Source organism: Myodes glareolus, chromosome X (genome assembly GCF_982192425.1).
Source record: "Myodes glareolus chromosome X, mMyoGla1.1, whole genome shotgun sequence".
Classification (NCBI taxonomy): Eukaryota; Metazoa; Chordata; class Mammalia; order Rodentia; family Cricetidae; genus Myodes; species Myodes glareolus.
The window spans coordinates 103,503,810-103,531,486 of NC_142053.1; the positions used below are offsets into that span (position 1 = coordinate 103,503,810).

General features: G+C 36.3%; 1 protein-coding gene across 3 annotated transcripts; it reads left to right on the forward strand.

The window, feature by feature from the left end:
- Nucleotides 1-495: 495 nt before the first annotated feature.
- Nucleotides 496-27,677, forward strand: LOC148117428 (melanoma-associated antigen B16-like). 3 transcript variants are annotated; one of them, XM_087902724.1, is made up of 3 exons: nucleotides 496-603; nucleotides 23,658-23,734; nucleotides 25,931-27,677. In XM_087902724.1, exon 3 carries the CDS (start codon nucleotides 25,992-25,994, stop codon nucleotides 27,219-27,221), a length of 1,230 nt encoding a protein of 409 aa, XP_087758850.1. In that variant the 5' UTR covers nucleotides 496-603; nucleotides 23,658-23,734; nucleotides 25,931-25,991; the 3' UTR covers nucleotides 27,222-27,677. The 3 variants fall into 3 exon arrangements, with proteins under 3 accessions (XP_087758850.1, XP_087758848.1, XP_087758849.1); XM_087902722.1 differs by lacking the exon at nucleotides 496-603 and adding an exon at nucleotides 8,300-8,399; XM_087902723.1 differs by lacking the exon at nucleotides 496-603 and adding an exon at nucleotides 12,930-13,027.

The following is a 27,677-nucleotide window of genomic DNA, read 5'->3' on the forward strand; positions in this document are numbered from 1 at the left end:
TAGAGTGCAATTTTCTGGGAAATAGGAAAGCAGAAATTTTATAAGGACTAATTATCTCACTTCTGAAATAATAGGTAAATTATTACCTATTATTGAAAACAGATTCTTAAAGTAATACTTCCCATTCATGTTCAGTATACCATCATTCACAAAAGTCAGGATGATAGAAACAAGCTTAATATTTATGGATGAATGAATAAGCAGCAATGGAATTTCATTCAGCATCTTAAAATAAGAAAATCCTATGGTTGGAGATATAGCACTATTGGTAGAGTGCTTCATGCATTGAAGCCCTTGGCTTGTTGTTGTGGAATATTACTTTAACTATGTAAAGGTGTGTTGCTTTTGTTTATGCTGCATTTGTTTAATTATGTAAAGGTGTGCTGTTGTTTCACCTTGTCTTTCTGAGAAGCTTGATTTTTCTAATAAAAACGTGAATGGCCAATAGAAAGGCAGTAGAGCGATAGGTGGGGCTGGCAGGCAGAGAGTATAACTACCGGAGAAATCCAGGCTCAAGGAAGAGAGAAGAAAGAACGAGGGAGAAGGAAAACCTCATGGCCAGAAGCCAGGCAGCCGCCAACCAGCCAGACCCAGAGGAAACAGGTAAGTAAGCCACACAGAATGAAGGAAAGGTTCATTTTGGACGCAAGGCAAAAGGTAGATAAGGAGAAAGGTAAGGCTAAGATAAGGCTGAGCATTCCTAACTAATAACAAGTCTCCATATCATGACTTGGGAGTTGGTGGCCTGCTGCAGTTTGATCCCTAGCACTACAGGCAGAGTAATGCATTCCTGTATTTCCAGCACTCTGGAGATGGAGGTAGAGGGGTCAGAAATCTAAAATTATTCTCAGTTAAAGTTCAAGCCTCACTGCAATACATCTACAAACACTTATCCCTGCCCCATAAGAAGAAGGGATCTGTCATGTGGATCTTATGACAACCCAGTAATCAAACTTGAAGACAAAATACTAAATTTGTGTTAAAATGCCTAGGGTTTGCTTATTTTCTAAAGGAAACAGGTTTATTTGAAGGCTGAAACTATAAGATCAGGTTTTTTTCATCTGCTTGTCCTCAGTTGAGTACTCCCTGAGCTGCTTCATAACCTCTGCCATGTGGTGTTAAGACTGGGGTAATAACAGGAGGGAGAAAACCATGGGAAAACAAAAAACAAGAAAGGAATTCAGGAGTCAGGCCTTCTCTAACAATGCACTATCAAGTGAACTAAATGGAGTCTGACAAGTATTACACATTATGGTCCCCAGAAGGTGACCCACTTGACACAGTCACCTTGTAGTTTTCTCTACTACTAATGTTTTCACTACCTATCAACATCCCCACACTGAAAACCAAGGCTCCAACGTATGAACCTTGAGAGAATTCACTCAAATTATATCCAGTCCATAGCATAAGATAACCATAAAAAGGCAACTGCTGAAAGAGCCCACTCATATATAATATCTAAATTAACTAAATTCATAGAAACAAAATGGGGAATGAGGTTTATCTAGGTGTAGAGAAAAGGAAAGCAGTAGTTGTTCAGTATGTGTTTACTTTTAGTCATGTAAGATGAACATATTCTAAATATACAATCACCATGACGTGTGTGTTATTATGTGACATTTTAAAAGAGGTGCATATCAACTTCAAAATTATTATGATGGTATTTTATAGTATATTTTAATAACAAAATGGTTTGATTTGTGTTGAAAATATATAAACATACCTCCTTGATGTTCCTTAATCGTAGTAGTTGCTGACTTATGATATAGACTGTGGTCTACTGGCTATCTCTTTTTGTCAGATCTCACAGATTCTGACTCCACTGCAACCCGTTTCCTGCTTGGGCTTACATTCTACTATTCAACCTGCATTCCTGTCTGAAAGCAGTGGAATTTAGAGGGTATACTTAAGCCTGATCCCACAGTCTCAGAAAGTGCTCCTGAGTTGGCCAAGGCCTCACGGGTCTTGTGCTGGGTTTATATATCTTCCTTTGCTAAAATATACTTCCATCAACTTCCTTACATAGACAAGGATTTGTCTCTCATAAAAACAATCTATTTTACAAATTTAGAGAAATTTTTGAGGTTACATAGAGGAACATGGGCGAAGGAAAAAGTCAAAGCCACCCATATTACTGTCAAACTCTCCTGTGCATGAAAGAGCATAATTGAGTCTCTCTAGAACAGGGTGATTCAGCATGGAATCACCAGTGTGTAAGATACAAAACCCACTTTGTTTGTGAATCTGGTGTGTTTAGAGTTAAGCACAAAAAAAGAATAAAATGATTCCATAGAAGTGGTAATCTAGAGATTTGCATTCTACACAAATTGAAGAAAGCACAAAAATAATCTTTATTGATTTACTTCAGCTCTCCGAGCAGATGACTAGAAGAAAGGATATGAAAACTATATATATATATAAATAATTAACATATAAAAATATAATTATTATGTACAATAAATAAATATTATATTTGATAGATATAAACACTTATTAAGTGAGATTTTTTCCTTTTCCTGAAATACATTCTTTTTTTTTCTTTTTTTACTTTTTATTATTAAAAAATTTCTGCCTCCTCCCTACCTCCCATTTCTCTCCCCCTTCCCTCACTCCCCTCCTCCTCCCTCTCCAGTCCAAAGAGCAGTCAGGGTTCCCTGCCCTGTGGGAAGTCCAAGGTCCTCCCCCCTCCATCCAGGTCCAGGAAGGTGCACAACCAAACAGACTAGGCTCCCACAAAGTCAGTACATGCAGTAGGATCAAAACCCAGTGCCTTTGTCCTTGGCTTCTCAGTCAGCCATTAAGTGAGGTTTTCAATTTTTAATTTTTTAGTTTTGGAGGGCAGGGCCTCTACATAGCACTGGCTGTCCTGGACCCTTACTAAGTAGATAAGCAAGCTTGAACGCACAGAGGTCCACCAGTGCTTGGAATACAGGACATTACTGCCATGTTTGGCCCACATTTTAAAATAATAAAGACAGCCAAGTTACCCCTGAAATACTGATAACCTGCTAGTCAGTCCTAAGACTCACAAATTAAAGTAGACCCAGAAAAACCTGTCTTTCATTGGAAGCAATGACCAGTAGTTAGCCCACAGGCAGAGTCCCTCCGTAGTTCAAATCTGGTGCTACAATATGGGGAAATTCCTGGAGAACCACTGGTCTCTATTCCTTGATGAAAGCTTGGAAACACTGGTCCTGCTGTCTGTAAATGAATCTGAAGCCGCAACAACAGAAAAAATTAACCCAGCCACAGTGGGCCAAACAAGCAAATGGTGAGGCTAAATATTCTTCTGATAACCACTTTTTATCTGGGCTGCTACCCGAAGTGCAGCCCACAATTGGGGTGGCCTTTCAAAAGTCAATTAAGGCAATCGGGATACTTTTTCAGGTGCGGCTCCCTATTCACATAATTTTAATTTGTAGCAGGTTAACTTTAAAACTTTAAAACCAAACACAATAATCACTCAAGATTGAACTTACCTGATTGCCGTACCTGAAGAAGGCTATAAAGCAGTATTTTCTGGTTATTCAGATGTCTCTTGAATTAGAAAGGCAAACTGTCCATTGATCTACCCATCTCTGCTTCTAAGTACGTAGCCATAACTTCCAAGAACCTTTCATCTGCTGTGCGTTATCTTCACTTCTAAAGAACTTCAGATAGAGCAGATATGTGCAGGTAAGTATGTGAAAAGTAACTAGGAAAAGGTAAAGTGCTGTAAAAGGCCGGAAAACAGACTACCAAATTGAAGTTAGCAGAGGCACACACTACCACTGTAACAACTAGAAATAAAAAGGAGTTACTGAGAATTTCTACAGAAAAAAAATAATGGAAAGTGGAGACTAATGAAAATGTGGAACGCCTATACTGTTCTGAATGTAAAGACAGAAAATCTTAATCAATCCAGGTAACTAGGTCCCTGTACATTCATAAATCAATCTTTGTTGTTTGCTCTACACAATTTGAACAACAATTTTTACAAAAATACTTTAACCCTAGAAAATGAAAGATACATTCTTGCTTCATCTACAGTGTAATTCAAAATAATATGCAATTTTAATGTTGGTGTTATTAATGGACGATTTCTTTTATCGTGTTTGTAATACAATGCCATAAGTACCCCCTTTTCCAAATATAACTCTTAAAGTGTTACTCAAAACTACAAACCCTATAAATTTATTGAAATGACCTTGCAAAATGATTGTTTAATACTCTTTCACATCTCTTACCTCCAATATTAACTCAATTGTCATGATATTTATTACTATTTAATAGCTTATCATATTTAAGGTTTCATTATTCAAATTCCAAGTCCAGAAGCAAATCTTAGCTCTGTTATCTCAATAACAAGCCAAGCAACTGTAAAATCTCCTACAGACCTAGATTTTATAAACATTCAAATATATCCTTTTCTACTACCTTGTTAAGCATTATGCTTTCTTGTTACTAGTAGAAAAGTTTACTAAAGAGGCAACCACCTATATATGAATCTATTTCTCTTCTGCTCAATTCTAAACAGTAGTTCAAAATTCTATGTTGAGGATTGAAGTGATATTCATCTCAGTCTTGCATAAACCAATGAAATAATATGTTCAATAATCAATAATCATGAATGGAATCAATACCTTAAGCTGAAAGGCAGTACCCTTACACTTTCAGAATATCAAAAAATGTTTTTACCTCAAACTATTTTCTAGAGGCACTGCATAAGAATATTTATTAATACATGTTGGCTTGTATTTTTCCTTGTTGATAAACCACTTGACCAGTGGTTACTCAACTTAAAACATATCAGTGCCAAGACTAGATGAATATCCCATATTAAGCAGACTAGCTTTAATCAGTTATCACAGTTCATATTTGAATGTTAAGACTTTGAATATAGGCTACAAATTAGATAAAATATCACTATTAGCTTTACTGGTTTTAATGATACATTTTTATTAAATAAAAGAAAGTGGCTTCATTAAAAAATATTGAATATGCATTTAGGGGTGTGTGTGTGTGTGTGTGTGTGTGTGTGTGTGTGTGTGTGTGTGTGTGTAAAACAAGAGAAAGAGAAAGGAAGAGAAAAGTTGTGTGTGGAAAATTTTAATTTTACCAGTAGAATTTTGTGATACTGTATATTGTACTGAACTTTGAGCTATTCTGAGATGATTGAAAATTTGAGGAGCAGAATTGAAGTGAGAAAGAGGAAATTCTTCAGGACTTTTGAGTGGGTCTAAGCTGTAGTTTGTATATGCAAATTAGCCTGAAATAGTATTGGAAAATTTTTGAAACAGCATTAGGCATTAATTCATTGTATTTTCACCTATTATATCATGTATAGTATTACTTAGGATTTGAAAATAGTTATTTATTTACTTATTTATTTTTCAGTGCTGGACAGTGAACATAAGCCTTTTGTCAGCTAAATAAGCACTCCAAAGATAAGCTATATCCCCAGTATTTTAAAAGTAGATTTTAAAGTTTATTCCTTGCATGTATAAAATGAATATTGATAATATCCACCCATCATTCTCCACACTACCACTTCATTTGACCTGAGAGGAGACTCTCCTATCTCCTTGAACTCTCCTAGCCCTCTTAACTCCACCAAGAGTGCTACGACCCTAAGCGTATACCACTGGGCCATACCACTTTAATATTTTTATCTATCAAATTTCAAAGTTTCCATTTTTGAGACTATATTGTGAGTTAATATTTAAAAAATTATTTGGTCATTACTTTTCTAAATATTGTCTATGTTTTCCCTAGAATGAATTAAAATCACATCTATTTATTCCTAAAAAGTAGGGAAATATTTTAAAATCTTCCAAGAAAGTACTAATTTTATTTCTACTGTGAACATATATATTTGCACACTTTTGGATAAAAATGTTTTTATGTGTGTCATAAATGTCAACTGATGACATTCAAAAAGTGAAAAAAGATTACAGTTGCTTATAGTAATTAAAAATTGAACCTCTTCTCCTCCATTTCAAAGCATTACAGTAAAGCAATGAGGGAATAATTCACATACAATGGCTATGATCAGAGCTTTGTTTTAGGAAGATTCAACTTGATTTATGGAAATGAGAAATTTAAGTACTCAACTCACTATCTACACTGAGGGCTTAGTTCCAACCCATGATGACCATCATTTCAAAAACTGCCCGTATCATGTAACTCTCCATATTTCTGATACCATGTATGCAGAGAGTTAGATGTGAAGTAATCAAGGACACTATATCTGTATCCTGACATGTATTTTCTGATGGGCAAAATATTCCTTTGTGGGAAACGCTTTGAAGCTTTACATTCTTGTCAATATATAAAACAATTAAATGACAGGGGACTTATCCAATTTTCATGCATGCACACCAGTGAAGGGGCGATTTCTTCAAAAGTCCCCATCTTCATTTTAATATTATATTCCTTATGACTTTGACACTTTCGGTATGTTCATGAAGACAATAAAAAAATACTTCAGAAATGAGAGGTTATCTTCCATGATTGAAGAACAAGTCATCTTAACTAGCAAATACGCTACCTTTGTTTTTGTGACCCACAGAAGAATGTAATCAAGTAAAATTTGTGTGCATTGTTCTTTTTTTAATTCAGGGGAACATCTAAAATCAAATGCTATCTTAAATAACAAAGTGGTTTTATTGGTCAAAATCATGGGATATTTTAATTTCTTTTCAATACACAAAATAAGATATTACTTGAATTTTATTTTTCTTTAGTATTTTAACAGCCATGTGATAGTGCCTCAATCATTTGATAGCTATTATGTCTGTATAATGAGCTATAAATTAGAATTGTGATTTATCTTTTTAAATGCAAGACATTAAACAGTTACAACAAATAACATTTCAGTCAATGTCTTGGTCTAAACCTGATTTTTTAGGATTCATTGGAACTTATATTGCACTGCAGAGGTTTGGTTTTGTTTTTCTTTCTGTTTTTTTCCCAGGCGAGATAGCAAGGATTGCAAACTCCCATACTATGTGGGCATTGGCTATGGGCCTGTCCAAGAAAATATAAATTATCAGTTTAGATTTTGATCAGGCCCAGTGTTCTAAATGAAGCTCTCTAAGGGTAGAGGTACCCACAAGCATGTAGGAGAATAGCAGATGAGGTAAGCTGGACCCTGGGGGCGTTTTTTAGAATTATCTTTGTCTTTCCTTTTCACCTTCTTGAATCTTTGCTAAAATGGTAAGTTTGTTTCTGCTATAATAATAATGTTGATAACGTTGTTAATCATATATTCAATTTTCTTTGGTAGTTTTTAGTTAATAAACAAATGGTCAACTAATGGGATTATTTTGGTATATATTCACTGTGCATAGTACTGGTTCTATAAGATTTTTCTTACAAATATACATTATATTTTTATGATATTTCCCAAGTTAATAGGATTTTGGCAAATCAATTTTCTTAGTATAAATATATAATAAGGAGAAATAATAATTTCTCATTTAAAGAAAGTTTGATTCATGAATAATGAGAAAAGCACATGAAATAATTTATATGTGTTTTATTTTCAATTGCTTCCATACTAAAATAGCAAAAACTTAATGATTTAAGGCAAATATCTTACATTAGCTCATAGATCTGTATGTGCAAATTGCAGGTACCACAAGGCAACATCAGGTTGCCCAGTAAGCCTATAATTCCTAAGTAGAGAGTATAATATCAAAACTGGGAAACTGGTGGTCATAGAGGCTCATACCTGTTTGGAGGGTGGTATCTGAAGCAAGAGGACTGCCAATAGTTTGATGTCAGAGACTCTTATCTCAAACAACTTAAACAACAAGAAGAAATTGCATTTTTAAATGTGTTTGTTGAGATCAATGGATTTTTTTTATATGTTTATCTGTATGACCATAATTATATTAAAAATTTAGAACAAGTCCCAAACACTATCCTTTAACAAAAAAATCACCTAACCTTTTCTTCCCACCTTGCTTATTATGTAACCAAGATCAATTTCCTTCTATATTTCTATCATTTTATGCATTTGAGAATATTATAAAAATGAGAACCATAAAAGTGTATGCTTTTGTAACTGAATTTGTTCTTACTCAATAGCATGGCCTTGAACTCCATACATTGGTAGCATATCAATAGTTTGTTTCTTCTTATCCCATGGTACAAACATCCCACATTTTACTGAAATATTTGTCTACATGTACCAACATTTTGTTTCTTCTTATCTCAGGGAATGAATGTCCTACAGTTTGCTAAAACATTTGCCCATTGTTGAAATATCTTGCTTGTTTCTTGCTTGTTTGGGAACTTCTACAAACTCAGTTTCTATGAATAATTATGTAGAGAGTTTTTGTGTGTGTGCCTGTGTAGATATAAAGTCTCATTTCTGGGCTAAGTGTACAGAAGTGCAATTGCTATGCTACTTGGTGAGTTGAAGTTTGTTTTGTCATTTTAAAACTTCCAAATATTTTGTAGTTTCTGGGAAATATTATATTTCTGATAACATTTAATGGTGTGGGAGAATTGTCTGTAATCTGTCAATCATGCCATAATCTAATTTCTTTGCACTATTGATGACTATCTGACATTATAAATTTATTATTATTTTACATTATAGGATTTATACCATTGCATTTCACAATAGTTTTAAATTAATTATCAATTGCCTGGGTTTACTGAATTTGAATTTCTTTCCGTGTATTTGTTTATTGGCTGGCTATATATCTTCTTCAGTGAAATGCCACTAGTTGGCTTTTGCCTTTTTTGTTCTTTGGAGGGTGTGACCCTTAGCCTAGAATGCATACATTCATGCATGCACAGCACTCAGTCAGTGAGCTACACTCCCACTTTAATATGCTGTCTTAACCATTTAGTTTAAGGGTTTTTCAGACATATTCAGTATTACTCTTATCAAATGTGATTTAGAAACATCTTTGCATAACCAGTTGGTTTTACTTTCATTGTCGTGACAAGATTTCTTTGAAATTTTGAATGAAGCCTTCATTAAGAATTGTATGGGTTACGCATAAGGTATAATGTCCAATAACTCTTCATCAAATGGAATGTTCACAAAGCATTCTCCTATATTGTCTTGGGAAAGTTTTGTAATTTAAACTTTTACAGGGAAATTTATGCTGTTTGAATTTAGTTATATATAAAATGTGAGGATTAAGTCACAATTCAGTTTTTTCTCTAATAAATCCTTAGTAGTTTTTTGTTTTAAAATCCACCTCTCTCCATTGATATGTTTTTTTTCATTTCAAATGCTTTTATTAGCACTTTATTGTAAGTTTTATTTTTATTTCTCTGAGAATTTCATACATGTATACAATTTATGATCATTCCTATCTCTCACTTATGTCTACTCAATATCCAATTCCCCCAGGAAAGCCCAATTATATCTCCCTTCCAAAGTTATATTCTATTTTAAAAATATCTATTTTTAACTGGCTAAGTCCAATTAGTATTGTCCATGAGGGTGGGAGGTCATCTAGTGGGGCATGGGTAATCTATCAGTGGCTACCTCCATGAAAAAGAGAAATAGACAGAGAGAAAGAGAGCGAGGCTTTTTTACCCCTGCATCTACCAACTGCTTAGTTTTTCAGCTAAGAGTGGAGCCTTGGGAGGCCTTCCTCCAATCCATGCATCCATGCTAAAATCTTTTATTGGCTAGATTTTGTGGAAGTAATCACAGTTCCTACGAGTAGGTGTGTGCAATGGCCATGTCATGTCAAGAAGATAGCATTTCATAGCTTTCCTACTATCCTACAACTCTGTTAAATATGAGTTATCCATACTTTGTAGAGGCATGTCTACAGTCTTCTACTCTGTTACCTTCATGTATGTCATGTATGTGTCTATTTACTTGCCATAATCTCTCTCCATGCTCGCTCTCTCTCTCTCTCTCTCTCTCTCTCTCTCTCTCTCTCTCTCTGCCTCACTCTAGATGTTAATATGTACTTCTATATATCTGTCTATCTATCCATCCATTCATATATCTATGATCTATCTGTCTTTCTCTCTGTCTGTCTGTCTATCTATCCATCTATCTGGGTGGAATGTTGAAGGGATGAATGTGAGTATGGGTGTAAATCACGAAATTAGAAAGTGAAGTATGAGGTGATTTTAAAAAGGTACTGGAGGAGCAGGGGGAGAAAACCTGAACACATGCACTTAAAAGCTGAAGGGAGATTACTGTCAGGTATAAGTGGTCAAGTGAGGCAAGGAATATGAAGAATAAGATAAGGGGAAGGGAATCAATGAAAATATGCTTAGATTTCACTGTGTAGTGCCGGCTGGAATTAAACATGGGATCATCACTCTTTTGTCTTTATGTGTTACAGTTCCACATATACATTATCATGTACTGCTACAAGATTGTTCTGCATTCTTAGTGACCAGTTTATCATCACATATTTCTTTGTGAATATTTATTTACTTTCAGATGACTACATAGATTGTCTGATATGTTTATGCTTTGATTGTGTGCGGCTACATGTAGGCACCAGATAAACTTCACCATGTGTTAACTTCACACTTAACAAGATGTGTGAGTATTGTCCTCCAAAACGGAACATACTGTCAGTTGCAGAGAGCAACCCTTTTTTGCAAAGCCTGTCTTTGTGTGTGTGTGTGTGTGTGTGTGTGTGTGTGTGTGTATTTTAGTGGAACTCTCATACAACAGCTCAATTGAATGTAACTCAGTCATACAACAACTCAATTGAATGTAACTCAGTCATGCTACTGGAAACTTTATTTGGTGTCAAGAGATGACGAGTTGTCAATCTACATCCCCATGATTAGGAGACCTCCTTAGGATCGCCTTCAATTTCAAAAAAGTTTTCATTGCACTAGACTTATATATCATCCCTCACTCAAATGCCTTTCAATTCCAGTTGAATTTCCTTACAATGTCTCCCTCTACCCTATTTCCCCACACCCTCCCCACCAGATCATCACATTCCCAACCACATATGTCCCGACTCTGCAAATGAATTAATTATATTTCTCCTTCCCATGGAGATCTATTTGCCTCCCCCTAGAACTTTCCTCTTTACCTAACCTCTCTATGTCTAATGACACATTTACTTAATGGCTACTATCCACTTATAAATGGATACATACCATATTTATATCTTACTGGGTCTGGGTTACTTCACTTAGTATTATTGTTTATAGTTCCATCCATTTGCTTACAAATTTCATGATGTCATTTTTAAACCACTGAGTATTGCTTCACTATATAAATTTACCAATTTTTTTAATCTGTTTTTCTGTTAAGGGACATCTAGGTTATTTACAATTTATGACTATTATGAATGAACCCATAGTGAACATGGCTGAGCAAGTGTCCTTGTAGTAGGATGGAGCTTTCTTTGGATATATATCCAAGAACGGTAAAGCTGAATTGTGAAGTAGATCGTTTTCCAATTTCCTAAGGAATTGCCATATTGATTTCCATAGTGACTGGACAAGTTTACACTCATATGAGCAGTAGAGGAGTTCCCCTTTTCCTACATCTTCAATGGCATGAGCTGTCACTTGTGTCATTGATCTTAGCCATTCTGACAGGTGTAAGATGAAATTTCAAAGTAGTTCTGATATTCATTTCTCTGATGAACTGAATATTTCTTTAAGTGTTTCTCAGTCATTTGACATTGTTCTATTGAAACTTCTGTTTACATCTACATTCCATTTCAAATTGGATTATTTTAGTTTTTTGACATCTAATTTCTTGAGTTCTTTATATCTTTTATAATTTAATTTTTAGACATCTAATTTCTTGAGTTCTTTGTATTTTTATATATTTAATATTTTGGATATTAACCCTCTATCAGATGTAGATTTGGTTAACAAAATTCCATTCTGAACGCTGCTGCTCTGTCTGAATGATTGTGTCCTTTGCCTTACAGAAGCTATTCAGTTTCATGAGGTTTTGTTTATTAATTGTTGGTCATAATATCTGTGGTTCAGAAAGTTTGCACTGAGTCTGATGTTATACAGATGGAGTCTAAATATGGGGTCTTCATTAAATCTCTCCCCTCAAATCTCAGGGAATCCCAGGAAAATGAAGCAGAAAGTGTCAAAGCCAGAGAGGGTGGAGGATACCAAGAGCATAAGGCCTCTGAAGGAACTAAGCAAACCACATATGAACTCATAGAGACTGGAGCAACGAGCACAGAGCCTATATGGTCCTGTGTGTATTTATTTTAGTTTGGTAATTTTTTTATGGGATTTCTTAGAGTGAGAACAAGCGGGTAACTGAGTCTTGTGCCTGTTCTTGAGACTGTTTCCTCCTGTTGGGAAACTATGTCCAACTTCAATATGACAGTTTTTGCTTAACCTTACATTTTATTTTGTCATATTTGGTTCTTGTCTCTTAGAGGCCTATTTTTTCTAATGAAAGACAGAAAGGAGTGGATGAAAAATGACAGAGAAGAGGAAAGGAACTGAGAGTAATAAAAGAAGGAAAAACTACAATCAGGATATATTTTATAAAAAAATATATTTTCAATAATGGGATTGAAAAGGTGACAAACAAAGATATAGTTGCTGATCAACAAAAGCAGTGGGAGTTATATGGGCCCAAGGTGAAACCTTGTAGTGCATACATGTAGGCCCAGACAGAGAAGTCCCCACAGAGCTGTAGATATCAAGTATCATAAGACAGGGATAGTTCTTAAGGCCCTCACAAACCTGTTGGTACAAAATACCATAAGACAGGGATAGTGCTGTTGTTATAGTGATCCTAAATGCTAACTCACAAGCCATTCCAGTAAAGACTACAGAGAAGAGTGCACCAACACAGCTGTTATCCCATTAGGGCTCAGGCGGTTTTGACCATCTGCAGATTAAAGTACACAATGTCTTACTTCCTTTGAGTTAGTTTTCTCAGACTGCATAAAAATAACAAAATAATAATTAGATGACTAAAACTACATGAATCTATTTCCTCAGAACTCTGGAATTTGGAAGTAAAAAAAAAGTTCGTAGAATTGGATCCTTCTGGAGGCTCTGAAAGAGAATCTACTGCAAGTTTCTCTCATGTGTTCTGGTAATTTGCCTGTGTCTTCACTTATATCATTTACAAGTTCATAACTACAATAGATTTTTAATAATTCTGAGTTTAAGTCAATTATTGGGAATTTGAAATTCAACTTAAATTTTAAACTCAGCTTACATAAACTTATGCATTCATGTCACATGTACAAACATTCACACAAAATATTTAGAGCTGTATTTGTGATGAAATGTTACCAGTATTTTGACAATCAAACTTGAGGGCCATTAATATTGAATATGCTACCTGTATATAAAATATTGCTGTAGTTTAGAATTTCAGCAATATCTCCCTTTATAGGGAAATTGTATATTATGTTCACATACTTTGAAAATTATATTAGTATATTTATTTTTAAGTAATAATGTACATGTTTTATTTAACTGTATTTTTATATTATTTGTTGCCCCACAAAAGTATGTGATTGCATATTAATCTTATGCTTAACAATATTTTAGGAGATACATATAGTTATCATGAATATATTTTCTTCATTTAAATACATGCAACTAAATACAGAAATTATGTTAATGCTATTCTCTAAACATAACACATTTCATCTATTACCATTATTAATCTACTCCCTGTGCAGTACTTTCATTGAATTATTAGCAAGAAAGGATAATAATCATCTCAACATTTCCATATTATGTATTTTATTTAAAATAATTTTTCATTGATAGCCTTATCTAATTTGGTTGTATATATTTTAAACATGAATGAATACTGGTTATTGATTTTGTTAGTAGTTTTTCTCTTATTGTAGCATTTTCTTCTGTTAATGTAATATACAAATTTTCAAATGAAATAACATAAAATTAGGTATGAAACTGACCTACAATAGATTATGTGTTGTGAATAACGGAGGTTTTCAATCATATTCTGTTTCTACCCAAAACTATTCACAAATAACATACATATATATATTGATTTTATAGTCATCACTAGATTAAACATGAGGCAGTTTAACTTGTTTATTGAATTTTCTGTAATATTTTTCCAATTTATCAAGTTTTCAGTAATTTAAACAGTAGCCAAGTAATTTGTCCGAATTCTTACACTTGTTATGCAGTATTCACTTTTATACATTTATAAATTCAATTTTATCCTGTTTATTACTAAAGCAAACAGTACATTCTATGCAGAAATTTAATATACAATAGCGTTTAGAATGCATTCATTACATAGTGGATTTTTGTATAAATTCTTCATATAAATTCTATTTGTGTTTAATAATAGTGTTGTCTTTTATAATCCTTGCCTTTGATTACCTTTATTTTCTATTAATTCCCTATAACCAGAAAATATTCAACCTAAATATTGACAGCACACATACTTACCTACCATTAAATTTTAATGTAATATTTTTAAACAATTGTATACTGTGTGACTACCATTATGAGGTTTTTGTTTTGTTGTTTATTTCCTTGATCTGTTTTTAAGATTTATTTATTTTTATTTTATGTGCATGAATGTTTTGTCTGTGTTATTTTTATGTACAATGTGAGTTCACTGACTCCAGGCCACAGAGGAATCAAATCTTTTAAAACTAAACTTAGAGATTGTTGTAGGTCACCATGTGGGTATTGTGAACAAGTCTCAGATACTCTGAAAATGAAACAAGTGTTCTTAACCTCTGAAGCATCTCTCCAGTCCCTCAAAAAAACATCTTTGCCATAAATTATGAACTATTTTTCCTTAATTTATGAATTTCTCCAATTTAATCTATCAGTGTCCTCAAATTTATTTTTTATTTTTATTCTGATCAGTCCTTTATTATATAACATCTAATACTCAATTTATAGACTCTCCCACATCTACATGGTACTTGAATTATGCAAAAGGGAGAATGAACTAGTTATGATACCCATAATTAATGACAGTATATAGAGTGTCTAATACACTGGGTTAATTGTGTTAACTATTGAAATAAATTGTTTCAACTTACAGTTGAACTTTACTTTTTCTAATATTCCAACTTAAGAATTAACTAGCAAAATAATTAAAATATAAAAACATGAAATGTTATGATTTTCACTGAAGTTAGGGACAAGGACATGTTGCATATTACTAATTATATTGTTCAAAACTGAAATTGGAAACAGCCAGATGCTAGGAACAACAAAATATGTGGATGGAATGAATAAGAACAAGATCGTCTATGTACAGGAAGTCATTTAAGCCAAAAAGTCCATCACTCTTAAAATCATATTAGTCCTTAACCTATAGAAAGTGTTTTTATGATAAGGTTTATATAAAAGGGTAAATCCAGACAATTAAGAGAATAAATAACTATATCTGTAGGTTTTGTCGATGATACTCTACCAGTATCATGGTACCTGTCTACCTATTACTTTCTACCCCGTCTCAAATCAAGACTGAAGAAGAAAGACACTTAATACAATTTCTGAAAGGATGAAGTAAGAAAATTGGTAAAAATTTGCTAAAAGGGAGAGATTGCATTTCCCAGGAATCCGTACCTGGAATTTAAAAGAGCCACAACGAAGAATTCTGAAGAATGAGAACCGAAGAGATCACCATTATTGAGCTGGGTGCCAGAAGGTGGCTGGGTGCCAGAAGGTGGTGGCGCGCACACCTTTAATCACTGCACTCTCGAGGCAGAGGCTTACCAAAGCTGTGTCTCTTTTTTAAATTACTATGAAAGACTCTCGAGTCCTAGAACCCTAACAACCTTTCAGGTATACTGACACGAAGGGCCAGATCCCAGGTTAACAGAAGTAAAAATCCTTAGACTTTTCAGAAACCCAAGTGATGAGGTGAAGAAAGAAAAGAAACGGCTGTTAAGGAACCCGGAGCATGCGCAGTGTCACACTGCAGCGAGCTCGTGAAGTCCACGGACTGGAAGTGACGTAAGGGACTGGAAGTGATGTAAGGAAGTGTGAAAGCTGTACAGGAAGGCTTTGTCCAGAAATGATCGAAGCCGGTGTACAGGATAGCTGAAAGAGAGAAGACGGAGCTTCCCAGATACATTTGATAATTAAAAAAATATGATTCTAAATAAGGATTTATGGGATTATACGACACTGAACAGTGTACCGCACTGCACAGTTCAGAATCTCACTTTTGCCGTTAGTCCTCAGGGGCCAGGTCTGGGCTGCGATAAATTTTGTAGGAGATGGGAGGTGTGATTTGACTCAGAAACCTTACCTCAAACAGGGGAGGTATCCTATGAAAAAATCGTCTGAGCTGTGCAGTGGCGGTGTACACCTTTAATTTCAGCACTCGGGAGGCAGAGGCAGAAGGGTCTCTCTGAGTTCGAGGCCATCCTGGCCTACAACAACTAGTTACAGGACAGGTTCCAAAGCTACAGAGAAACCTTGTCTCAAAAAACCAAAAAAAAAAAAAAAAAAAAAAAAAAAACAGAAGGAAAGAGAGAAAGAAAGAAAACATCTCCTGAGGGGATATTGTTGAGCTTTTTTCCTGAAAAAAATATGTAACAGCAGACTACCCAAAGAACTCAGAAGAAACTGCAATAGAGGAGCTCTGAAACATTGGTTACACGTTTTTAAGGGTAATTTTTTTTTAGAATATATTGTAAATACGTTTTTACTCCTGTTCAAGGTATTGTACCTATTCAGCTATTCAGCGCATGAAACAATGGAATGCAAATTTCTAGTCCTTAAAAATTATTATTACCAACTATTTAGGATAATAAGGAAATACTGGGTTAGTAATTAGTCCTCTTTTAGAAAATAACTATCCAGTCCCATTGGAAATTTTTCACAGGGTCTTCCTTGATCAAACCTTATTTTCTTAACCCAGAATGAATCAATAGCCTGTCATTTCTTATGGAAACAAAAGTAAAACCTCCTCTCCAAAGTAATATATCTTTGACTTAAATTTGTAAGTCAAGGCATTTTCAAAATATATAGCTTAGACTAATCCAGGAGAATTAATAATCAAATGTGTTTTACCAGCTGTTGATCCTTCCTCATAAGTCAAACAATTCAAAGAAACACAATAACTTACAGTATTGAAATTCTCAGTGTATTTTCCATCTTTACATGGCTTTTTAAAATTCTAATGTTTGTATTTTATTTTTAAGTTTGAGAAAGGATTTTTCTGTGTATCTTTGGCTGTCCCAGAATTCTCTGGAGAAAAGTCTGGCCTCAAACTCGGAGAGATCCACCTGCTTCTGTCTTCCAAGTTCAGGGATTAAAGGCACATGCCACCATGCCAGCTCCTAAAAAAAAAAAATTAGGACTTTCTCTATTCTTTTCTCTCCCAAGGCTACACATATTTTTAAACATTTTGTAAAAATGTTTAAAAGTTTTTTTTGTCTGAGTCTGTCTTTACTGTATATCTCTATCTTATACTGACCACAAATCTTTAATTTGCTAAATAATATGGTTAGAATTAAATTAACAACTTTGGTGGCTGGCTCCACCCCATTTCTTTGCTTTTTGAGAGTCAGTCTAGCTTCATGGTGGAGGTATTAGTGGGAGCCAGATTTACCGCCACAACCCTGGAGTTTCTAGGTCCATGTCACCACAAAGAAGCAAGATGCCGGTTGATCATAAATACCACTTTAATATTTGATAACAGAGCCTCTCTTTTGCCTATATGTGTATATATTTCCTTTCAATATATGTTTAATTGATGTGTGATTGTGATCATAAATTCCAGAAGGGTTTTAACCTTTTTCACTTGGCTACTGACATACTTTCCTACCTTCCCATGGCTAACATGCCAAGAGGAGCCAACCATGAGCATGTTGTGTGCATTCTTCCAGATGCTTTCTTTACACACACATACACACACACACATATGTAAAACACAGTTGTGCTCCTTTTAAGTATACATTGAGCAATATGAATCTCATTGCTTACCAGTAACTATAGATGTTATGCCTCACTGTATGGCACAAGATGGACTCCCTCCAGCCTTTATACCTCCTGCATCAGCTTCCTCAATGCTGTAGATAGAGATTAACCAACACAGTATTCTTCCTTTAATGAGTTCATAGCAGTTCATTACAGGGATATTCCATACATTAACCTAGCGTCTGTTGATAAATCTTCAATTTGTTTGTGTTCGGGTGAGAGGAGTAGCATGGGAACTTCATATATATCATTAAACACCTTTTATAAGCTGGGGATTGGTGGTGTATGCCTTTAATCCCAGCAGGTGAAAGGCAGAGGCAGAAAGATTTCTGTGAGTTCAAGGCCACCTAGTCTACAGAGCAAATTCCAGGACAGCCAGAGCTTCTAGTAGAGCTGCAAGGATTTCTGCCACTAATACTAAGTCAGGAGACCTCTCTTAAAGGAGTCATACCTCTGCTTGCCTCTTGCAAACAGAGCTTACCTGAGACAATGCTGCTACCAAGAAGCCATTCTTATTTGTTCTTTTGTGTCTAGAATCCCTTCCCAAGCTCTCTCAGGTTTTATGTGAATGTAGTTGCCAAACATTATGTAATTTTTTTGCACAATTAATAAAAACAATCCAGATATGGGTATTGGAGTTCAATCTGGAAAAAAAGCAAAACAGCCAGTCACTAGCTTTTACCTCTACCTCATTCAGAAATAATGATTCTGCCTCCAGGAATCTCAGAATGAGATTGTCTATAAGAGCTATCTCCCCTCCCATCTCGCATTCCTTTCTAGTGCTGGGATTAAAGGTATATATGACTACTACCCAGTTTCTATAGCAATCTAGTATATATACATATTGGGATATATATATATATATATATATATCCACACACATATATATGTGTATATATGTGTATATATATATATGGATTAAAAGTGGATATCAGAACTGCCTAGTTTGTAAGGCTATCAGTGTGGGTGTTTTAATCCCTGAACTTCAGGCGACCTTTATTTATTAAAATACAAGTGAAATATCACTAAATATGTTGTCAACAAGTTATGGGTATCTGACATCATTAGGAGATATAATATCACAGAAAACTCTCTGATCTTCTAGCACTTCACAATATTTGTTTCCTTTTATGGGAAGGCCGCTTGTTTGTACCAAGTTGCTCAGACCCTTAATAATCACTCAGAAATCATATTATTGGCAATACTGTTTGGCCAATAGCTTAAGTGTATTTCTGGCTAACTCATAGATTAAATTAACCCATCTCCATTAATCTGTATATCATCACAAGGCAGTGGCTTACCGGGCAAAGTTCCAACATCTCTCTTTTGCAGGTCTAAATGGCTTCTCTCTGACTCTGCCTTCTTTTTCCCAGCATTCAGTTTAGTTTTTCCCACCTACCTGTATTCTGCCCTACTCAGACCTAAGACAGTTTCTTTATTAACCATTGGTATTCACAGCATACAGAGAGGAATGTCAAATCAACTCCCATTTTCTGTTTAAATAAAAAAGAAGAATTTAACTTTTACAATTATATATATAAACAGGTATCAAGCAAGAATTCCAGTTACAATACTTATATTTACCTTATTTTTTATAATAACTAAATAAAGCTATAATTAAACCCCACCTAGCTATATTCTGCCTTGCTATAGGCCACAGAAGTTTTCTTTATTCATTAACCAATAAAAGCAACACAGACAGAAGGACCTCCCACACCTGCTTCCCCTCCACCACAATCGTCCCTAAACCTTAAGTATGGGAGTATTTTATAGTTGTATTCGTTGGGACTGGGCTCCATAACTCCATTTTCATTGGTTGGAATTTTCTGTCATGGTCTCCATCTATTATAAATAGAAGTTTCCATGTTAAAGAGTAAAGACTACCATATTGCTGGGTGTAAGGACAAATGTTGAGATTGTTGTTGGGGATTATGCTAGTTTAGTAAACTAGTGATTTATGTTCTCCTCCAATATTGTTGACTTCACTACCACTGGGGAATTAGCTCAATTTCCAGTACCAGGCATGGCTTCTCTCTTTTTGGGTGGGTCTTAAGTACATTTAGAAAACCTGTATGTGGCTGCCAAGGTATGTGTGCCACTACTGCACCCTTAGGGTTATCATGCAATTCTGGTTGCTTTTCATCGACATCATAGCTGGTTAGGATTGTTCTTTGCCTCTCCCCTTTGGAAGATTGCATTGTGCCTTCTGGTAATATGAAAGCTAGTGCTCAGGTGTTGACAAAGGTTTCTGTTCCACCTGGTCCCACAGTCATTCAGTCCCAAAATAACCATACAGGGGTCTACATTAATCATAAACTGGTTTCCTATTAGCTCAAGCTTCTTATTAACTCTTTCTTACATATTATATTGGCCCATTATTCTTGTCTGTGTTAGCCACATGGCTTGATACCTTTTATCAGCAAGGCATTCTCATCTTACTTGCCCTCTGTCTGGGTGACAACTAAAGATTGAGCTTTTCTTTTTCTAGAATTCTCCTGTTCTCATCACCCCACCTGTAATTCCTGTCTGGTTACTGGCTAGTCAGTATTTTATTAAAATACAAGTGACAGGGTACAGATAACCACTAAAGTATTCTTCCTTTAATGAGTTTGTAGCAGTTCATTATATGGATATTCCATAAATTCAACTATCGTCTGTTGATGAATCTTCAATTTGTGTGCTGGTGAGAAGAGTAGCTTTAAATAGCACGGGAACTTCATATTTATAATTAAACTTTTTATACGCTGAGCAGTGGTGGTGTATGCCGTTAATCCCAGCACGTGGAAGGCAGAAAAAGACATATTTCTGTGAGTATAAGGCCAGCCTCGTCTACAGTACAAATTCCAAGGCAGCCAGAGCCTCTTAAAAGAGCTGCAAGAATTTCTGCCACTAAGGCTGAGTCAGGAGACCTCTCTTAAAGGAGCCATACCTCTGCTTGCCTCTTGCAGACAGAGCCTCCCTGAGACAATGCTGCTACCAAGAAGCAATTCTTAACTTTGCTCTTTTGTGTCTAGAATCCCTTCCCAAGCACTCTCAGGTTTTATGTGGATGTAGTTGCCAAACATTGTGTGATTGTTTTTGCACAATTAATAAAAACAATCCAGAGATGGGTATTGGGGTTCAACATGAAGAAAAGCAAAACAACCAGCCATGAGCTCTTACCTCTAACCTCTACCTCAGTCAGAAATAGTGATCCCGCCTCTGGCAATCTCAGCAGGAGACTGTCTGTGAGAGCTATCCCCCCCCCTCTTGTTTCACATTCCTCTTTAGTGCTGGGATTAAAGGTGTGTATGACTACTACCCAGTTTCTATAGCAAACGAGTATAGTTACTGGGATTAAACGTGGGTGTCAGCACTGCCTAGTCTGTAAGGCTGATCTGTAAGGCTGTTTTAATCCCTGAACTTCAGGCATGCTTTATTTATTAAAATACAAGTGAAATATCACGAAATATATTCGTGACAAGTTATGGGTATCCAACATCATGAGGAGATTGTCCCACAGCACTCAGGGAAGAGGTATTCAGATTAGTTCCAGCTTAGGGATCTCTGGCTGCTATTTCTGAAGTGTGTGAGTATTCAACAATAGGGACTACCCTTCTAACTCTGTCCTCCCAGCTTCTTGTTCCATAACATCTTCCATCTCTTTAATAGCCACAGTCAATTTCATGCTACCCACGTGTGCATGAGTGTGCGACTGTCTACTGGACTCTCTTGGAGCCTATGTCCCTGAAGAAAACCGAGGCTCACATTTCCAGTTGAAATTTCTTACCAGTAGCTCTTGAGATAGGAATAAGTCTTGTTTGTTTGTTTGTTGGGACAGCATCCCACCTTTTACTTTAGGATTGCCTGGATCTGGATCTGTAGATCAGGCCAATTTTGACAATTTTGCTTCTGCCTATTACAACTGTTCTATTCCTCTTCTTCAAAGTACCTTGACAGGTGTCCCATAACTTTAGTATTTCCAGCATCTTGAGGTCTCCATCACAATCCAGTCTTTGCCGTTACAGCGTCACATAATGGCCTCTCAAGGCCTAAATGCAGGTACACCTCTGACACGTGGCTTGCTTCAACTGCTTTCTTTAGCTGAGGAGGAATGTTCCTCCACCCATTTCTTTTGTCCTTGACTCTAAAGCTAAAACCATGTGACTAAAGAGGCCACATTCTGCTGCTTACTGGGAGTAGAACTTGGCTCCCTTCAGTTACATTTGGATCACACTTGCATTGTTGATGGTTTCCTTTATTCACTATAGAAGCTTTTCTTTAAATTCTTTCCATAAGCTGGAAATTTAGCTGGTTGGGATCTTGTCCTGAGGAGACCAATTACTTTCTTTCATTTAGCATAAGGCTTTTTTTTAAGTTTTTGTCTCCTTGATTCCAACTTGGTTCCATTATGCTTCCTGGTGTTCCTTTTCCCCTCAATGTATGCATTTTGTATTTCTCTTTGTCTAGCTTGCTCCTTTCCATTCTATATCTGTGAAAGAATGATCAATAATTTCCATAGAACTCAGTCTTAAAATCCTTTTGCTCCTTTCCATTCTATAGCTGCGTAAGAGTGATCAATAATACCCATGTGATTTAGTCAATACTGGACTGTCCTAAAATCTTTTTTGCCTGAGTCATTAATCAAAAATTCTTCAGTTTAGACCAAGGCAGATTTCTAGAACTATTGTGAAACGTGACCACATTCTTGTCAAAATATCACAAGAGTGATTTCAAGGCACATACTAGTATTCTTTCTCTATGAAATCTCTTGAACCTAGCCATTTACACTGTTCTAAGCACCTCTGTTTCCCATGCATTTACTAGTATTGTCTATTAAGCCTCCATTAAAGTGTTCAATTGATCTCCTAATCCAACATCTCAAAGTCCACATTCTGCCAACAAGTATCATGGTCATGGCTGTCATAATACTCCATCCCCTGATACCAGCTTCTTAGTCACTGTTGTATTAGTGTGAAGAGACACCATGACCACGGTGGTCATATAAAAGTAAGGGTTTAATTTGGTGCTTCCTTACAGTTTCAAAGGTTAATTCATTGTCACCATGGTGGAAAGTATGGCAGCATGCAGGCAGGTGTTGGAGTAGCTGAGAGCTGCCTCCTGATTCATAGGCAGAGATAGTCTGTAAGCTTGGAATGGGCTTTTGAAATCTCAAAACTCACCCCAGGGGCACATTTTCCCCAACAAGACCACACCTCCTAACTTTTATAATCCTTTCAAATAATGTCACTTTCTGGTGACTAAGCAATGAAATATATGAGCCTAAGGGGTGGAGACAGTCTCAGTCAAACCACTCAAAGGACAGGGTAAAAAAGACAGTATGCACCATTCCTCCATGGAATGTGCTTCAGGTCCAGCCTCCAGATTCTTGCCTTGTGTTCTTTTACCTTGTGTTCTTGTTCTGACTTCCTTCAATGGTACACTATAACCTGCACCGTGAAATAAACTCCTTCCTCCTAAGTTGGTTTTCCTAAGTAGTTTATCAGAAGACCCAGAGAAGCACACTAGGTCAACAATTTCATGGCACTTATTTGGAAGGATACTTTGTAATTGAAAGAATACTTTGTAGTGAGATTATAAATTCCATATCATAAACCCTAGGCCATGTGAGTATTCAACGAACCTGTGTTTGAAGGATATAAAGCCACATGGACTCCATTCTCCAGAAGAAAGACTTACTAGGGTGCTCTTCTCTGACTCCTTGTTCAGCCTTAGGAGGGCTCTAGAAGGGGTATCCACAATGTACATCCTTTATGCCATCACTTTCTTTTCTTTTTCAGGGAGCTGTGTCCTTTGATCTAAAACACTGAAGCCAGAAAAATAGAGGAAAGATCTGAAGTTATTTTCGGGGATTAAGGTAAGTATTCTGAGTCAGCAATTGGGGAAACACATGGGCCCACAGTGTCCACCTATATCATGTGAGAACTTGGATGTTGGAATGTACATATGAATGACCCTCTTTTTACTTTCTTTTGTTCTCAATAGTTGGGTAGTTAGTATAAGAAAAAGTAACAGTCTAGCAGGGGCAAGGAGTCTTATGCAGTGCTAGTAACTGGTGTGTAGAAATTGAATAAATACTGATGAACATTCATTTTATTATGTTTACTATGTGCATGTACTCCACTCTGATCTCAATTTATGGACTCTTAAAGAAAGATACTTGGGGTTTCATTACTGTCTCTTCATTTTCCTGACTCAAAAATAAAATATATTTGTTCTAATGATAGCCTCAGTTTAAGAGCACTGCTAGGAATCCAGACTGAGACACGGATAAGATAAGGGTATTACCCATAGTAGGATAGAACAGAAAAAACTCTAATACTGTTGTTAGTCTAGGGTACCTTAGGTATGGATAAGTATCCCAACTGTTCCTAATTGGTGTTTTGGGAAGAAGAAAGTTTTGTTGATGTGGACCGCTATCTCATAAAGTAGCATAAAATGTTCCAAATCCTACCAAAGAAGGCTGAGGGATCTACCCTTCCAAGTGCATAGGTCTCCAATAGATGTATCTTCTGTTGTCACAGAGGTAAGCTGGATTTCGGCAAAAAGATTTCTCAAACTGTTCCCTGCAATTGTCTTAGTTGAAAGGAAATGATTTTGGTAGGGAATTGAACCAGTAGCAATCAAAATGTAGAAAGTGTAACCCAATCAGTTCTCCAAGTAATACACTTGACATAGAGCCGCAAGGTATCATGTATCTCAGAATATCTGGATTAACATAGCCCTACATAGTTTCTCTGTGTGCCTTAGCAGGCCCTGGGAAAGACTGCCAGGCTGTAATATATAGTAACTTCCTGTTTCTGCTGATTTAAGACATGGTGATATTTTGTTCTAAGCCAATTGTGTCATATCCCAGACACTTACATTGTTTAAAAAAAAGGACAATTAGGCAGATAGGAACATATACCCAGGAACAGAGTGGTGTCAACAGAATTCTGTCCCACTACAGTTGACAGATTGTAGGGGGAAAATGGATGAATTGAATGCCTTTGAATTGTTCCTTTGTGATCACATGGATACAAGTAGTTAGTTTGATGGAATATCAGTTCAAGAAAAGGAAGGGGTCTCAAGATTTGTGGTGTGTGTGTGTATCTTGGGTGAAAAGTGTGTGATACCTACAGTCAAGTATAGAAATGATAACATATTACCTGCCTTGAAACTCTATTTCCTGAGATAATTCAAATAAGGATAGTGAATGAATAGTTCACTTCATGTACTATGGTCTGAGAGAGGAAGTAGGAATCATCTGATATATGTAAGCTCCCAAGAGAAGAGATACGCCTATTTGATTCTAAGTAAGGCTCCCGAGTACTGAGGGGATCACCACAGCATGCAAAAATTCTGTGCCACTTAGTTTCTGCCGTTGGCCCAGAGAATTTGCAAATAAGGAGGAACTTCCAATTTTACTCTTAAATTTATAGAAGATATAATTTTAGTTTTAAGGGAACAGGCTTTATTTTTTATTTGAAAATTTCATAAAATTTTGATTATATTCACCCCTTCCCTTAGTTCCTACCAGATACAACTCCATTCTCTCCACATTCAACTTTTTGCACTCTTATTTTTAAGCCATTAAGCACTATTTGTGCTGCCATGTAGTATTGGGTGTGTGTTGCCCTCCATGGGATAATGGTCTACCTACCTGGATGTCGTACCCTTAAAGAAAACTGATTCTCCAATAACAGCTGTTATCAGTTGCCTGTAGTTTCTAAGCTACAAGTACTTCATACCCGCCTTTTGGGGGGGGCATAGTTTTGTTATGACAGAGAATGTGGCTTAAGCCCATTAGCTTCCATGGTGATCATACTTGTGGACATTATGCACATTTTTTTCATTTAAAAAAGGAGTGGGAACTACAGAGCCAAACATGTATGTACTATGGACCCTGATAATTTTGATGTTGGGTTGGCTAACACCCAGTGGTTCTCTTATTTTCCCCTGCCAGTTATTGCCTTCAAACCTTTATCACATGATTTTCAGAAGTTCATTCACCATGACTGGAATTGATTTTACTAGCTTATTACTTTACACCTGCCCTTTCTCTTTCAAACAGTGATTCCTGATTGCTGCCTTCCTGTGTGCACACTTATTTGCTTCTATTCACCAGAGTCACCATGTCTCAACTTCAGAAGAATCCAGAATGTGCAGGTGACCAAGGCCAGACCTGTGAGAAGACCCACAGCCAGATTGCAGCAGTCTGCAGGAATGTGGAGGAGCCTTGTACCTCCTCTCTTCTTATGGCTAGTAGTCTGAAGGGCCAGACCTGTGAGCAGACCCAGGGCCTGCAGGTTGCAACAGTCTCCAGGAATATGGAGGAACCATGTTCCTCCTCTCAGCTTATGTCTAGTAGTCTGAAGGGCCAGACCTGTGAGGAGAGCCAGGGCCTAGAGATTCCACAGGTGTCTAGGCGTGTGGAGGAGCCATGTCACTCCTTCCATTCTCTGATGGCTAGCAACCAAAATTATCCTGCAGATGAGACACCTAGTACTTCTGGAGGTTTTCAGAGTCCCTATGACTCTTCGAGAAAATCAGGTGGGAATCTTAGTAACCAAGGAGAACAGGGCTATCCAGTCTATCCACCATGTCAACAAGACACCATGAATGTGCCTGTGATGAGTGTCGATAGTAAAGTTAACTTCTTGGTGAATTATATGCTGCACAAGTATCAAATGAAAGAGATGATGACCAAGACTGATATAATGAGACTCATTGTCAGAGAAGATGAAAATCGTTTTCATGAAATCTTCCAGAGATCTGCTGATCGCTTGGCAATGGTTTTTGGCCTAGATGTGAAGGAAGTAGATCCTGTCAACCACGTCTATGCTCTCTTTATCAAACTAGGTCTCACCTATGATGGGATGTGTAGTGATGAGTATAGTTTTCCTAAGACTGGTCTCCTGATAATCGTCCTGGGGGTAGTCTTCATGAAAGGCAACCGTGCCACTGAAGAGGAGATTATGGAAGCGTTGAATGCAATGGGAATCTATGACGGGGTGAATCATTCCATCTTTGGTGACCCTAGGCATCTGATAACCCATGAGTTTGTGAAGGAGCAATACCTGGTGTACCAGCCAGTAGCCGATAGTCATCCTGTGCAGTATGAGTATGTGTGGGGGCCCCGGGCTCGAGCTGAAACTAGTAAGATGAAAGTGTTAGAGTTTGTGGCAAAGGTTCATGGGACATACGCAGCTACCTTCCAGTCTCAGTATGAAGAGGCTCTGATTGAAGAAGAAGAGAGAGCCCTTGCCATGATTTTAGACAGTGCTGGCCTAAGTTCTCGTTCTCGTGCAAGTTCTGGTGCCATGGGCTGCAGTTTCCCTCGTATGTGGTACAATCCAAGATAAATTACTCCTGTATAATTTGCAGAGAATTTTTAGAGTTGAGGGAAAAAATGTAGGTCCTAGTTTGATATAAAGAGAAGGAAGAATATTGTCTGCATAGTTCTATTTTGTCTGTGTACCATGACATTTTTTTTCTTGCACTGTTTGACCTTTCTGTTTGAATATTGTTGCACTTAATAGCATTGTTGTTTGAGCTTCAAAATCTCTACTTTATGCAATTCACAAATGTAATACTAAGAGCTTTGCTATAGTATAAAACTAACTGGGAAGTAGTCCAATATATTTGTATAATTATGTGGAGTACTATAACAATCCTTGCTAAACTTCGACCTTTTAAACAGTGTTGTACTAAATTTTTCTTTGTAACATTCCATTTCCCAGTACAATTGCATGATATATGTGGAGTTGCTTTACTTTACCGTTGCCATGAGTAATAAAATTCAAGAAAATATTACCAAA

Bases quoted from the DNA above. Each gene is read 5' to 3' on its own strand.
- LOC148117428 (XM_087902724.1), top strand. From the start codon at position 25,992: ATGTCTCAACTTCAGAAGAATCCAGAATGTGCAGGTGACCAAGGCCAG.